The following is a 15,349-nucleotide window of genomic DNA, read 5'->3' on the forward strand; positions in this document are numbered from 1 at the left end:
AAAGGTGGCACTCAGAGCCATTTCTGTGGGCACTCAGACAATCGTCCCAGGACAGAGTTCACTAAATAGGACCACATCTTCCTGCATTCCCAGGCAACTTAAGCCACACTTCATTGGCTGTTTGGAACTGCGGGAAAAGTGAGAAGGTGTTTAGAGAACTGCATTATCTTTGAAGCTCATCCTGCTGAACCCACCATTCTTTCTCTACAGAGTGACCCTTGAGAAAAGCTACAACGAGAGACTGAATTTTCCCTCCTTCTTTTAACTCTATTGGTGGTCTCAGGCAGCCGATACGATTGAAAGATGTGGAAGTTGGCTCTTCACGGTAAATAAGTGGATTTTGGTTGTAGTTTGGGCACTCGGTCTCCAAAAGGTTCGCCATCACTGGCCTATAATATGTCATAGATCTATTATATACAGGCACATCGGACCCAACCCCCTACCTCACTGCCACTGATAAACAAGGGATATGCCTTATAGTGTTACCAAAAATATCTGAGCATACACATATCTGTGTTACGAAATCTCTGAGTGAACAAAAGTGATTACTACACCACCATAACCTCTTTGTAACCTTCCTCTTCCATATCCAGGACTATGTGCCCGATAGGTCAATTTCTGTAAATTCTAGTAACAATTCTAGAACTTCTTTTCTTCGACATCTGTTTAGAATTTTATGAGTAAAATTGACAACAATCCCATTGTCAAGGGGGGGTCGTCCCTGCACTTTGTTATACTGACAGCGCTGATTGGACGATGTCCAATAACAAAAACTTCATTGCCAAATAGTACATTTCCAGGATAACAGAGTGACGGAAACAATATAGAATTCTAGGAATAGATACATAAGAATTCTTATTTTATTGGAAAGCTAAAAATTTACTAACGCAAACATGTGTGGAGCAGTGACAGCGCCCAATAAACCAAACAAATGACTTATTTATAGGAAAGGTCACTAGTAGTTGATCAGTGGGGTCGTAACCGTCAAAAGGGTCATTAGTATTTCAAAAGCCTGGAACACCCCTTTAAGGAAAACCGCCTTTTATTTCTCAATGCAGAAGCCTCTCCTAATGTGTAAATCTTGACAATGGATCCACCGGGCAGTGAGGAAGAGGAATGATTTAGTGGATGGAGGAGTAATGTGACCGCTCTCACCTGCCAGAATCCTGTCAGCGCAGGGTAGGGCAATGTCATTGTCACTGTCAAATATCACCTCCTCGGAGGAATCCTGTCACAGAGCAAACACAATGGATTAACCCTTACAGGCGTTACGACAAGCTAAGATAACATTTAGAGGTGCTATAATATTAAAGCGCAGCCCCACAGAGAGATGAGCTCTGATACAACTCCGTCTATAGTGTAGTGGCCATCCAGACTCACTGCAGGCGCCGCTTTTGTTGGAAGTAAGCGAGTAGTGCCCCCCCACCTCCACCCGATCACCTATTATTGTGGATGGATCATTAATAATAAGAGTCTGGAAAACCCCTTCAATTTGTTGCCCAAGTTATTCAAATATTAGAAAGGAAGTACTAAAAAAAATATTCAAGAAAAAAAGGGAAATAAGAGTGAAATCTTTACAACCAATTCTACATGCAATGTGAATTTACACTGAGATGTTTACAGAAAAACCTTGTCTGTAAGTTTTTAGGATTAGAAGCAGCAGGACAACCAGCTATGTGAATGGAGTTATTCAGATTCTACGGCAGAAAAACAGTAGGAAGTTTGTAGGAAATTTACCATCAGTATCAAGCATGATGAACCAGGGGCACTTACTCATAGATCCAGGCACCGTGACTGTGGTAATCTTCTTATATGTGTTATTCATGGCCTCCTTACTTCTAAAATCAACTTCTAAAATTATGCTAATGAGCCAGAAGGGCTCTGAGGCTGTTACCAAAGCCCCTCCGTGCTGTAGCTTTCCAGACTACTTCCTCCCTCCTACTGTATGCAATTGCATCAGGCAGAGGGAGGAGGGGAGTGCTGAGGGAGGAGAGGGAAACAGTGTAACAGCTTGTGAAGATACCGCACAGAGGATTCTGGTAATGTCCTCAGAGCTCCCGAAACATGATTTAAGAAGGAAGGAGGCCATAAATAACAAACATTAGGGGGAGATTTATCACTCACAGTTTTCCAACGTAGAAGAAGTGAAATAATTGCAAATTCTTGTGCAGTGTGCAAGAATTTGCAAGTTAAATTGTGAATACCCCACTTCCATGCCATGTAGTCTCTGGCATGACGTGGCGTAGGGTGGCCGCTATTCTGCTGCATCTCCCCCAAGAATATTACTATAGTCACGGTGCCTGGATCTATGAGTAAGTGTCCCTGGTTTATCATGATGGATGTTGTTGGTAGATTTCCTTTAAGAAAATAATAAAACTATTAAAAGTTGCTTAATTTGGCATTTAGGAAGCCAACAATAAAAATAATTCAATGTATATCTGTCCATGGCTTCTAATGAGGCCCCATGCTATTTGTGAAAGTAGCAGGACAACCAGCTATATGAAGGAGTTATACAGACTCTACAACAGAAAAATGGGAGGCAGTTCTTTATATCGAGCAATTTTGAAAAAGTTTCTCAATTTTGAATTTAGGAAGAAGAACAATAAAAATACTTATGTATAAGCGTTCATTGCCTATTACATGCTCTAAAAACAGCACCTGGACCGATACTATGGGGGTCATTTACTAAGGGCCCGATTCGCATTTTCCCGACGCGTTACCCGAATATTTCCGATTTGCGCCGATTGTACCTGAATTGCCCCGGGATTTTGGTGCACGCGATCGGATTGTGGCGCATCGGCACCGGCATGCACGCGACGGAAATCGGGGGGCGTGGCCGAACGAAAACCCGCCGCATTTAAAAAACGAAAATGTGTCGCTTGGGAAGCGCTCACCTTCACCTGGTCCAGCTCGGTGTATTCCGGCGCGTTCAGATGATTTTCAGCGCAGCAGCGCCACCTGGTGGACGGCGGAGGAACTACCTTCATAAATCCCGTCCGGACCCGAATCCTGTTCAGAGAACGCGCCGCTGGATCGCGAATGGGCCGGGTAAGTAAATCTGCCCCTATATGTGAAATACAATGGGCCATATCTACTTTTTGTCGGACTTTGCACTGAATAGAAGGTCTTTGGATCTTGCACATTTATTATAAAGTGTCTGCGCCAGTTTTGTGTCGCGGCTGCTCTGTGTCCGAAAAAATGTGCACCCACCTAAAGGGGCGGTTACTGCTTAGTCAGACCGTGCGCCACATTTATTACAGTGACTCGACAGAATGGTCTCACATGCTCTATGTTGAATGGTGCAGACTTCCCGAACATTGTAGGGGACACCAGTATTCAATAATCTGCCGCACCCTGCACATTCGTTAGGCAATCTTCATACACTGCACCAGTTTTGATAAATGTGACCCATTGGGGCAGATTTACTTACCCAGTCCTGTCGCGATCCCGCGGTGCGTTGTCTGACGAGGATTCAAGTCTGCCGCGATTCACTAAGGTCGTGCACCCGAGTTCCTCCATCCGTCGCTTCTGCGCCGAGGTCCGCCAGAGTTTACCTGCTTCTTCCTGGTGTATGTAAGTGTGTGTCTTGCGACACAATTCTAAATGTTAAGTTTTGCGCGTTGTCCGTATCCCTCCGGTTGTCCGTTGGCCCGCCCCCATCCCCATTTCTGTTGCCAATGCGCCAAAATCCGATTGCTTGCGCCAAAATCCCGGGGCAACTCAGCGCAAAAAGGAAATCGTCGGGAGGCCTGACAAAATGCGCTACGCGGACCCTTAGTAAATGAGCCCCATTGTCTCCCAATGTTGTTACCTGGGCGGAACTGAAACAATCGGGTCTGAAGGCGATCCGGTAACTGGTACAATATAAGGTGCCAAAGACGTCGTGGTAGCCATCTTTGAAATGTAGACGTTTGCGCACCCTCAAGGATTCCTCGTGTACGTGTTCTCCTGCGAGGAAGAAATACAAGTCTCTTACTCAGGGGTCAGAAAGTAACCAGCCTGCTCCTACAAGACCCCCAGGGCAGATAAGGGGCACCACAAACCGGCTGCACGTGGCAGGGTTATCACTTGCTTTCCTGTTGTGGTTTGCCGTCTCCTTTGTGTAAAGACTTTAGGTTACAATATTAGATGAAGATATTTCCGCTGTCATTTTTGCACTTCAATTTATAAAGATGAGGATAAAATACAGAACAAATGAGCCGCACATCTATTCATCACCAAGTGGAGTCATTGGAAGAACCTAGTCAGGTCTAGGCACAGGCAGGGGGCACAAGGGTAATGACATATCCGTCAATGTCTCCCCACAACTTTGACAACATTGCAAATTTCTTCAAAATCCATCATGATAAACCAGGAACACTTACTGATCGATCCAGGCACCGTGACCGCGTTAATCTTCTTATATTTATTATCCTTTACTTCTAAGATCAACTTTTGAAATTATGCTAATAAGCCTGAAGATCTCTGGGGGGTGTTACCAGAGCCCCTCAGTGCTGTAGTTTCACATGCTGTTACACTTGCCCCCCTGCTCCCTCGCAACTTCCCCCATCCCCTGACTAATGTCATTACACACAATGGGAGGGAGGAAGTGCTCCCGCACAGCAAAGAGGGGCTCTGGTAATGCCCCCCAAAGCACTTTTCATTCATTAGCATAATTATAACAGTTGATTATAGAAGGAAGGAGGCCATGGATAACAATTGTAAGAATATAATAATAATTACTTTATTTATATAGCACACACAGATTCCGCAGCACTACACAGAGCTTGTTATATCAGTCCCTGTCCCCATGGGCTCACAATCTAATCACCTACCAGTATGTTTTGGAGTGTGGGAGGAAACCAGAGAACCCAGAGGAAACCCACACAAACACAGAGAGAACATACAAACTCTTTGCAGATGTTGACTTGGATGGGACTTGAACCTACGACCCCAGCGCTTCAAGGCTGCAATGTTAACCACTGAGCCACCATGGTGCCCTACCAGACAAGTAAGTGTCTCTGGTTTATCATGATGGATTTTGATGGTGAATTTCCTTTAAATTCAAGAAGAGGCCCCTTTAAGTATCTAGTAAATATAACACAATGAAGATTAAAGCTCTAAACTTGCTGTCACTTTCAATAAATTGGCATTATGAGCCCTGTGCTGATTGACAGATTTCTCCCTATACACAGTAATAATACAGCCAATCTGAGATTTCACAATCAGCAAGCAGAGATCTTGAAATATGGAGAAACTGAACAGAAAGTTATTTTTTTAAAAATTCCATTATGAATATTTACATAGGAGAAGAAACCCCCTGTATGACACAATGTCAGACAGAAGACTACAAAGACAGACGCCCCCCGGGGAGGCCTTAGTTATAAAACCAGATCTGTGACAACAAAACACAGAATTGGGAGAGAAAGTTTTAGTGAAGACACATGTTCTGCAGGACGCGGTCGCTCACACTCCCTCACCTGGCAGGCATCTCAGGCCGGAGCTGCGGTGGTTTATTTTTGGAGACTTTGTGTTTCTCACCTGCAGGGTAAAAACACAACATATCAGATGTGGTCACCAACTACATAAACCTAGCACAGTGTACACATCTGTCTACAAGTGATAGTTTCATCAGGGCAATCAAAGTCCTCCTACACACTTACTTTTGGGAATCTCCTCCTGCTCTATAACATGCTACCTGCAGATAGGACACTATGTACAATCCGCTCAGCTTCTCCTGCTTTATAACATGCTACCTACAGATAGGACACTATGTACAATCTGCTCTGCTCCTCCTGCTCTATAACATGCTGCCTGCAGATAGGACACTATGTACAATCCGCTCAGCTTCTCCTGCTTTATAACATGCTACCTACAGATAGGACACTATGTTCAATCTGCTCTGCTCCTCCTGCTCTATACCATGCAGCCTGCAGACACTACACTATGTACAATCTGCTCAGCTCCTCCTGCTCTATAACATGCTGCCTGCAGATAGGACACTATGTACAATCCGCTCAGCTCCTCCTGCTCTATAACATGCTGCCTGCAGATAGGAACTGTGTACAATCTACTCAGCTCCCCCTGCTCCATAACATGTTGGCAGCAGATAGGACACTATGTACAATCTGCTGAGCTCCTCCTGCTATATAACGTTCTGCCTGCAGATAGGACACTGTGTACAATCTGCTCAGCTTCTTCTGCTTTATAACATGCTGCCTGCAGATAGGACACTATGTACAATGTGCTCAGTTCCTTTTGCTCTATAACATGCTGCCTGCAGATAGGACACTATATACATTCTGTTTAGCTCTTTCAGTTCTATAAAATGCTGCCCGCAGATAGGATACTATGTACAATCTGCTCAGCTCCTCCTGCTCTATACCATATCTGCAGATATGACACTATGTACAATGTGCTCAGCTCCTCCTGCTCTATACCATATCTGCAGATATGACACTATGTACAATGTGCTCAGCTCCTCCTGCTCTATAACATGCTGCCTGCAGATAGGACACTATGTACAATCCGCTCAGCTTCTCCTGCTTTATAACATGCTACCTACAGATAGGACACTATGTTCAATCTGCTCTGCTCCTCCTGCTCTATACCATGCAGCCTGCAGACACTACACTATGTACAATCTGCTCAGCTCCTCCTGCTCTATAACATGCTGCCTGCAGATAGGACACTATGTACAATCCGCTCAGCTCCTCCTACTCTATAACATGCTGCCTGCAGATAGGAACTGTGTACAATCTACTCAGCTCCCCCTGCTCCATAACATGTTGGCAGCAGATAGGACACTATGTACAATCTGCTGAGCTCCTCCTGCTATATAACGTTCTGCCTGCAGATAGGACACTGTGTACAATCTGCTCAGCTTCTTCTGCTTTATAACATGCTGCCTGCAGATAGGACACTATGTACAATGTGCTCAGTTCCTTTTGCTCTATAACATGCTGCCTGCAGATAGGACACTATATACATTCTGTTTAGCTCTTTCAGTTCTATAAAATGCTGCCCGCAGATAGGACACTATTTACAATCTGCTCAGCTCCTCCTGCTCTATACCATATCTGCAGATATGACACTATGTACAATGTGCTCAGCTCCTCCTGCTCTATAACATGCTGCCTGCAGATAGGACACTATGTACAATCTGCTCAGCTGCTCCTGCTCTATAACATGCTGCCTGCAGATAGGACACTATATACAATCTGCTCAGCTCCTCCTGCTCTATAACATGCTGCCTGCAGATAGGACACTATGTACAATCTGCTCAGCTGCTCCTGCTCTATAACAATCTATAGTAATTTTCCTTAGGATGAAATCAGCAGTTTATAATCGGCTCATCCTTCTGGTATAGTCCTCTAGTCGTCACACTGGCAGCGCCTCCTCTGCTGAACATGGGCTGCACACTGTGTGTACAAGTTCTTTCCAGTTCTGCTCCGTATGACTCACAAAAGTCTTTATATTCTGGAAGCGAGACGTGTTTTCTGTTCTGTATAAGCTGTTTCCAGGTTCTGCTGGAATGTGAAAACTCCCATTGTGGGATCACAGAAACGAAATGTAAAAATAAAAATGTCGGAAACCGAGCCAGAGGTTCCAGTCCTGAGGCTTCTCCTAACACCTGCTCCTTCTCCAAGTACCAGGCTCCTTTATGCTATATAAAGGGCTACTTGTGGTGTTTATAAATAAAGTTGATTGAAATGGAAGACAATAGAGTAATTCAGTCCCTGGAGCGGGACTGACACTCAGTACTTATTTCCTATCTGCGGTCCGAGGATCTCTGTGTTGTCATCCAGAATCTTCTTTCAAAAAAGATGCATCCTTGCCCTTGACCACCAGGGATGTTACCTATAACCCCTGCTCTACACTGGATCTTGGAGGATACACGTCTTCTCCCCCGTCATATCCCTTGATAATAAGAGATATCAACTATAACCCCTTAAGTACCACAAAAAATATTACCAATATTCCCTTTCACTATCGTAGACTATCAGTGATGCTACTAATAACCATCCCTTCCTCACCTACTACTAGTAGGGTATCACTTCACTACCCTAGACTACCAGGGATTCTACCAATATTCCCTTTACTACCCTAGAATACCAGGGATATTGCCAATATTCCCTTCACTATCTTAGACTATCAGTGATGCTATCAATAACCATCACCTCTCTACCTACTACCAGGGTTGTTACCAATGATCACATCACTACCCTAGACTACCAGGGGTATTACCAATAATCATTCCTTCTCTACCTCCTACCAGGGATGTTAACAATGATCACATCACTACTCTAGGCTAGAGGGGTATTACCAGTAGTCATCCCTTCCCTACTTGTTTCCAGGGATATTATCGGTGATCCCTTTACTACCCTAGACTACCAGGTATATTATCAATGACCATCACTTCCCTTGCTTCTACCAGGGATGTTACCAATGATTACATCACTACCATAGACTACCAGGGGTATGAGGATATTACCAAAATTCCCTTCACTACTGTATTGGTAATACCCCTGGTATCTAATTATCCCTTCCCTACTTACTACCAGGGATATTATCAATGACCCCTTTACTACCATAGATTACCAGTAAATTACCAAAATTCCCTTCACCACTCTAGACAACCAGGAAGATAACCAATAAACACCCGTTCCCTACTTACTACCAGGAAGATAACCAATAAACACCCGTTCCCTACTTACTACCAGGAAGATAACCAATAAACACCCGTTCCCTACTTACTACCAGGGAGATTACCAATAAACACCCGTTCCCTACATACTAGCAGGGAGATAACCAATAAACACCCGTTCCCTACTTACTACCAGGGAGATTACCAATAAACACCCGTTCCCTACTTACTACCAGGGAGATTACCAATAAACACCCGTTCCCTACTTACTACCAGGGAGATTACCAATAAACACCCGTTCCCTACTTACTACCAGGGAGATTACCAATAAACACCCGTTCCCTACTTACTACCAGGAAGAGGGAAGAGGGGATTGTACATGGCAGATCTAAGTGTTTTTAGGAGGAGCCGAGTTTTCACAGAGAGATGTGACCTGTTCTGTATGTAAAGAGAGATCAGATCCCACTGGGCGACCCCATAGACTGTCTATATGTTAAAGAGAGATAAGCATCAAGGGTCTGAAAATATACATAGCCTGAATATTTATAACTCACTGTCTTTGTCAAAGGTGCCCATAGTCTATAAGGTCAGGGATATTTATGGGCCTGAGATCATGTCAGAGATACTGTCAGCCTGTAAATAGGTATTTGTTAGGTGCATTCCTGTGAGTTTATAGTTAAGGTGACCTTTGTACACCCCATTACCTGTCTATAAGACCAAGCCCATTACTTACAATCTACTAATGTCACATGATCCCCCCCCCCCACCTTACACCGGATGGGTTACATCCACACACCCGCTCCTGTCTCTACAACAACAATAACGCACCTTGTCTTCAAGAGTTAATTTACACCACTTGGTGAACGACAAGTTGATGGATTTGCCGCACTGGATACTTTTGGTTATATACAGCTGAAAGCAGAGGTTTCCATACATTATATAAATAGAGCCATTGTCATGGGTGCTCCTGCGACCCATGTCCCAGGTCGTGTGCCTCTCTGTCCGGCCGGAGCACGGCCACCGCCTCACTCACCTTCACTTGCTCCGGTGCCGGTCCCTGCGCTCTGGGGCACGCATCCCCGCCTTCTAGGTTCTGTGGGATTTAAGGGACTAGCACACCCTCCTGTGTCCCCTGCCGGATCTTTGTGCCTTGTACCTTTCCTGAGCGGCCGATGTCCATTGGGTCGGATGTTCTTCTTATTTTTTTTATGATCTCACAGGGTCGACTCATAATTTTGGCAGGGGACCTAAATAGAAGCTAAAACACTAGGGCAGTGATGGCGATCCTTTTAGCGGCCGAGTGCCCAAACTTCAACCCAAAACCCCCTTATTTATCGTGAGGTGCCAACCAAACATTAAAGCAGTAACTTATTGCTCCCTGGTCAACAACTTTTAATCATATTGTCCTCCTGAGGACAGCAACACGGTAGAAAGATGGAAAATTTTCATCATTTCAGCTTCTTTCCAGTGTCCCTCTGTACAGAAAAAATTGTGAGGACAGCAGGAGGTCCTCCAAAGATAATTCGGCCCTGTCTACTCATTCTTCCTCTTCCTACAGTCCCAAGTAGCGAAGTAACTATCAAAATATGACTGAAAGCAGCATCTTTTAAGTTGCTTGGAACTGCAGGAAGATTCTTTGAGTCCTGTCTGGTGTGCTGGGGCGATGGCACGGGTGCCTACAGAAAGGGCTCTGAGTGCCGCCTCTGGCACCCGTGCCATAGGTTCGCCACCACTGCACTAGGGGGAATTTCTCAAACCCTGAACTAAAGAATTGTAGTATCAAAAAGTTTCAAAATGGATTGTAGTGACAATTGTGAAGTAATACTGTGCATCATGCCAGCGTCTAGCAGGGTTTTATATGCCCCATGCTCATGTTCTCAGAATAGACAATTACAGGCTCAGTCATTAGGACAAGCAGGATCCTGTCCGCTATACTCCGGTTACCTCATCTTCCCCATCAGCAGGTACTTCCTCCAGACTAATAATCTCTCGTAACCATTTCACATCACCATGACAGCCGCCATACTTCATACAGTCCATGTAAGACCACCCCAGCCCCATCCTTACCTGCCTGGAGTGAGCCGTGATGTTAATATGGGGTATATGATACCATATCTTATCCAGACCATATGAGTGACTGCAAACCTATAGGCACATACACTTGTATGGCCAAGGACATTCATCCTCCATGTCAAGGGCAGACAAACACCTATGCCGAGACTCAGTGACCCATCGTAACTCCCAACTTGTGCTTATCCCTTATTGAGTCCTTAATGGGTCAATAGCTGATCATTGGTGGTCCAATACCCAGTCCAGGGACAGCAATACATCAGTCCATTTATAGCATGATACATATTGAAGATTGGGCAGTGTTTAAGGGTCAGAGGATGGAGATAGATTTTCCGATGGGCAATAGAAGCCCCTGTTGTATGAGACAGACCATTGTTGTATTTTTTGGACACTGCATGTCATTGCTATTTTGGTCTATTATACAGAACCTTGTAATATGAAGATACTATTGGGCTCTGTAAACCCTCTATAGAACTGTGGACACTTACAGCCTCCAACTATGACGTAGTCAACTATAGAGAACTAGTTCATGCACTTACAGTATGGAGACTGTATGAGTGATGTATGCAGGGTATGACAGTCCATTATATACTGCATATGGGACCTACTTACCTACTACCATAGCTGTACACACCTGTATGGCATCATTTACAGTTATACAATGTACTATTGGGCATAGGTGATAGATAAAGCAGTGATACTACACATTGCAGGTGGGTACAGGTAGGTAAGTGCCTCTGTGACCTATGGCCCTCAGGTATAGCCATTCACACCAGCTCAGGGCTATGAGACATGCTGACCATGGCCACCAGCAGACCTGTATCAGCTCCTGCAATGACTCACAACCGTCCTACACCCCTCATGACATCTGCCCGCGGGCTCAATACAACCAAATTTGCTCTTCATGTCATAATCTCACAGTCTGTGTCCTGCGGCCTTTCCCACTTAACCCCATAAATGCCTGTCATATTTTAACTGAACACAGTTCTGTTTTTTCCATAACAACCGCAACCTCCAGCGCTGGCAGGGTTAATCACATCAGACGTCCCCCCCTAGGGGATTACACAGGGGACTCCTGCTCCTGAAGACTTCTACAACTAACCAATTCTTAATGAGGGATTAAAACCAAAACTATAATTTCCTGATAACCGCGTCTGACAATCCACCATCCATCTGTACAGTCGGGTACAGGGATCATGTGTGTATAGCACCTTATCCAGAGCTTCTGACCTCACCATCACTCCATCTGTACAGCCTGGTATAGGGGTCATGTGTGTATAGCACCTTATCCAGAGCTTCTGACCTCTCCATCACTCCATCTGTACTGCCTGGCATAGTGGTCATGTGTGTATAACACCTTATCCAGAGCTTCTGACCCCTCCACCTCGCCATCTGTACAGCCTGGCATAGTGGTCATGTGTGTATAACACCTTATCCAGAGCTTCTGACCCCTCCATCACTCCATCTGTACAGCCTGGCATAGTGGTCATGTGTGTATAACACCTTATCCAGAGCTTCTGACCCCTCCATCACTCCATCTGTACAGCCTGGCATAGTGGTCATGTGTGTATAACACCTTATCCAGAGCTTCTGACCTCACCATCACTCCATCTGTACAGCCTGGCATAGTGGTCATGTGTGTATAACACCTTATCCAGGACTTCTGACCCCTCCATCACTCCATCTGTACAGCCTGGCATAGTGGTCATGTGTGTATAACACCTTATCCAGAGCTTCTGACCCCTCCATCACTCCATCTGTACAGCCTGGCATAGTGGTCATGTGTGTATAACACCATATCCAGAGCTTCTGACCTCACCATCACTCCATCTGTACAGCCTGGCATAGTGGTCATGTGTGTATAACACCTTATCCAGAGCTTCTGACCCCTCCATCACTCCATCTGTACAGCCTGGCATAGTGGTCATGTGTGTATAACACCTTATCCAGAGCTTCTGACCTCACCATCACTCCATCTGTACAGCCTGGTATAGGGGTCATGTGTGTATAGCACCTTATCCAGGACTTCTGACCCCTCCATCACTCCATCTGTACAGCCTGGCATAGGTGGCATGTGTGTATAGCACCTTATCCAGGACTTCTGACCCCTCCATCACTCCATCTGTACAGCCTGGCATAGGTGGCATGTGTGTATAGCACCTTATCCAGGACTTCTGACCCCTCCATCACTCCATCTGTACAGCCTGGCATAGGTGGCATGTGTGTATAACACCTTATCCAGAGCTTCTGACCCCTCCATCACTCCATCTGTACAGCCTGGCATAGTGGTCATGTGTGTATAACACCTTATCCAGAGCTTCTGACCCCTCCATCACTCCATCTGTACAGCCTGGCATAGTGGTCATGTGTGTATAACACCTTATCCAGAGCTTCTGACCTCACCATCACTCCATCTGTACAGCCTGGCATAGTGGTCATGTGTGTATAACACCTTATCCAGGACTTCTGACCCCTCCATCACTCCATCTGTACAGCCTGGCATAGTGGTCATGTGTGTATAACACCTTATCCAGAGCTTCTGACCCCTCCATCACTCCATCTGTACAGCCTGGCATAGTGGTCATGTGTGTATAACACCTTATCCAGAGCTTCTGACCTCACCATCACTCCATCTGTACAGCCTGGTATAGGGGTCATGTGCATATAGCACCTTATCCAGGAATTCTGACCCCTCCATCACTCCATCTGTACAGCTTGGTATAGGGGTCATGTGCATATAGCACCTTATCCAGGACTTCTGACCCCTCCATCACTCCATCTGTACAGCCTGGCATAGGGGTCATGTGTGTATAGAACCTTATACAGAACTTCTGACAACTTCATCACTCCATCTGTACAGCCTGGTATAGGGGTCATGTGCGTATAGCACCTAAGCCAGGGCTTCTGACCCCCCACCACTCCGTCTGAACAGCCTGGTATAGGGGTAATGGGCATATAGCACCTTATCCAGAGCTTCTGACCCCTCCATCTCGCAATCTGTACTGCCTGGTATAGGGGTCATGTGCATGTAGCACCTTATCCAAGACTTCTGACCCCCCATCACTCCCTCTGTACAGCCAGGTATAGGGGTCATGTATGAGACATCATATCCAGAGATTCTGAGCCTCCACCAGTCAGGCCTGGCATAGGGGGTCATGTGTACTGCACCTTATCCATAGCTTCTGACACCCCACTACTCTACCTGTACAGCTCGGTACAGTGGTCATGTGTGTATGGCACCTTATCCATTGCTTCTAAGACCCCCCCCCCCCCTCCGCCCCCCACACCCACACATACATTTACACCATTGTGGCAATCAATATGTTTGTGGACAACCCAGTCCACCATCCGCCCAGGCAGCCATAAATATCTCCCTGGATGTAGTGCCATTATTACTCATCACAAAGGGAATCCCGATCATACACAAGTATTAACCACTTATTTCCCATACAGCATTTCTCAAACAGAGGGAATCAGTCTTCTGCAGCCAACACAGTGGGGCATTGTATTCTAATGCCAGGGCATGTGACCACACAATAAGCAGTGCCAGTATAAACACCAGACCCTTGGAGGGTAACTAGTAAAAATCCAGGGGTCCAAGTAACTAACTGAACCTCTGATCTAGTCCCCATTGCTCCCTATGGAGCCTCAGTGCGGAGATACAATGTTTAGGAGTTTGTTACAATGTTTCTACTTGTGGTAAACAAACATTCTGCGCTCAGGACTCCCACAGGGTGCACTTACCACAGTCTCTCTGGGGTCCTGCTTCAGGGTGAAGGTGTTCTTGGGTCTGGGCAGCATGGTGCAGTAGGTACACAGGGGCAGCTACACGTACAGCACAGAGTAGACAGGCAGAGTCAGCTCCTGTGTGCTGCTCCCATGGTGACAGTATAAAGAGGACTTTGTTCTGGAGCTGGGTCTTGCAGAATAGGTTGGGGCTGGGGGTGGATAGAGGAGCCCCCTGCCCATGTAGGCAGTGGTGGAGGAGAGGGCACTGCTGCTGTGACTGGCAGGGTGGTGGTAGATGGCAGGGATTCCCCCTGCAGCCTCAGACTATCCTCCTCCTGCTGCTGCTGCTGTGGTGTCTGATCTCCATAGTGAAACTGACACTGGAGCCACATGTATACTCTGCCTCTTAAAGGGACAGGGGTGCAACACTGAGCTGTGTCTGGTGGTGTGAACCTTTGTAACCCCTTAACTGCTGCAGTGCACTAGAGGTTCTCTATAGACTGTGCAGGGGCTCCCAGGTCACAGCAGTCACATCATATAGCCATATAATGTATAGTTATGTATGTAATGTACAAAGGGTTTGCGCTACAATGTTGTGTTAAGATAATAAAAGATAATACAGTCATAAATCCTGACTTGTACAGAACTATATCACTCATCTGTAATGAATGCATATATAATAATATTAAAAAGAATCAAAATTGCAACAATAATAACTATAAATAAAATGAGGGAATATAGAAATGATTTATAATACATACATAAACAACCCGAAGTATAATAGCAATAAAAAGTCCTAAATAATAACAGCAATAATAATTATTATCCCAAAATACACCTGAGAGCATAAAGAAATGATTAATAATAAATATTGTTTTACAAATATACCTAAAAATATTACTCGTTAAATTATGATTATTATCA

At 45.3% G+C, this 15,349-nt stretch overlaps 1 protein-coding gene across 1 annotated transcript in view; it reads right to left on the reverse strand.

Moving 5' to 3' along the window:
• MTMR11 (myotubularin related protein 11) overlaps positions 1 to 14,798 on the reverse strand; it is a 28,009-nt gene extending 13,211 nt beyond the window's left edge. Inside the window, exons 1-4 of the mRNA XM_072114986.1 lie at positions 14,441 to 14,798; positions 5,460 to 5,520; positions 3,812 to 3,948; positions 1,156 to 1,228 (exon numbers count right to left, since the gene is read on the reverse strand). Coding sequence (XP_071971087.1) covers positions 1,156 to 1,228; positions 3,812 to 3,948; positions 5,460 to 5,520; positions 14,441 to 14,497 — 328 coding nt within the window. The 5' untranslated portion in view covers positions 14,498 to 14,798. The remainder of the gene's footprint in view (positions 1 to 1,155; positions 1,229 to 3,811; positions 3,949 to 5,459; positions 5,521 to 14,440) is intronic.
• Between the last annotated feature and the right edge of the window lie 551 nt (positions 14,799 to 15,349).

This window comes from Engystomops pustulosus, chromosome 7 (genome assembly GCF_040894005.1).
Source record: "Engystomops pustulosus chromosome 7, aEngPut4.maternal, whole genome shotgun sequence".
Taxonomy (NCBI): domain Eukaryota; kingdom Metazoa; phylum Chordata; class Amphibia; order Anura; family Leptodactylidae; genus Engystomops; species Engystomops pustulosus.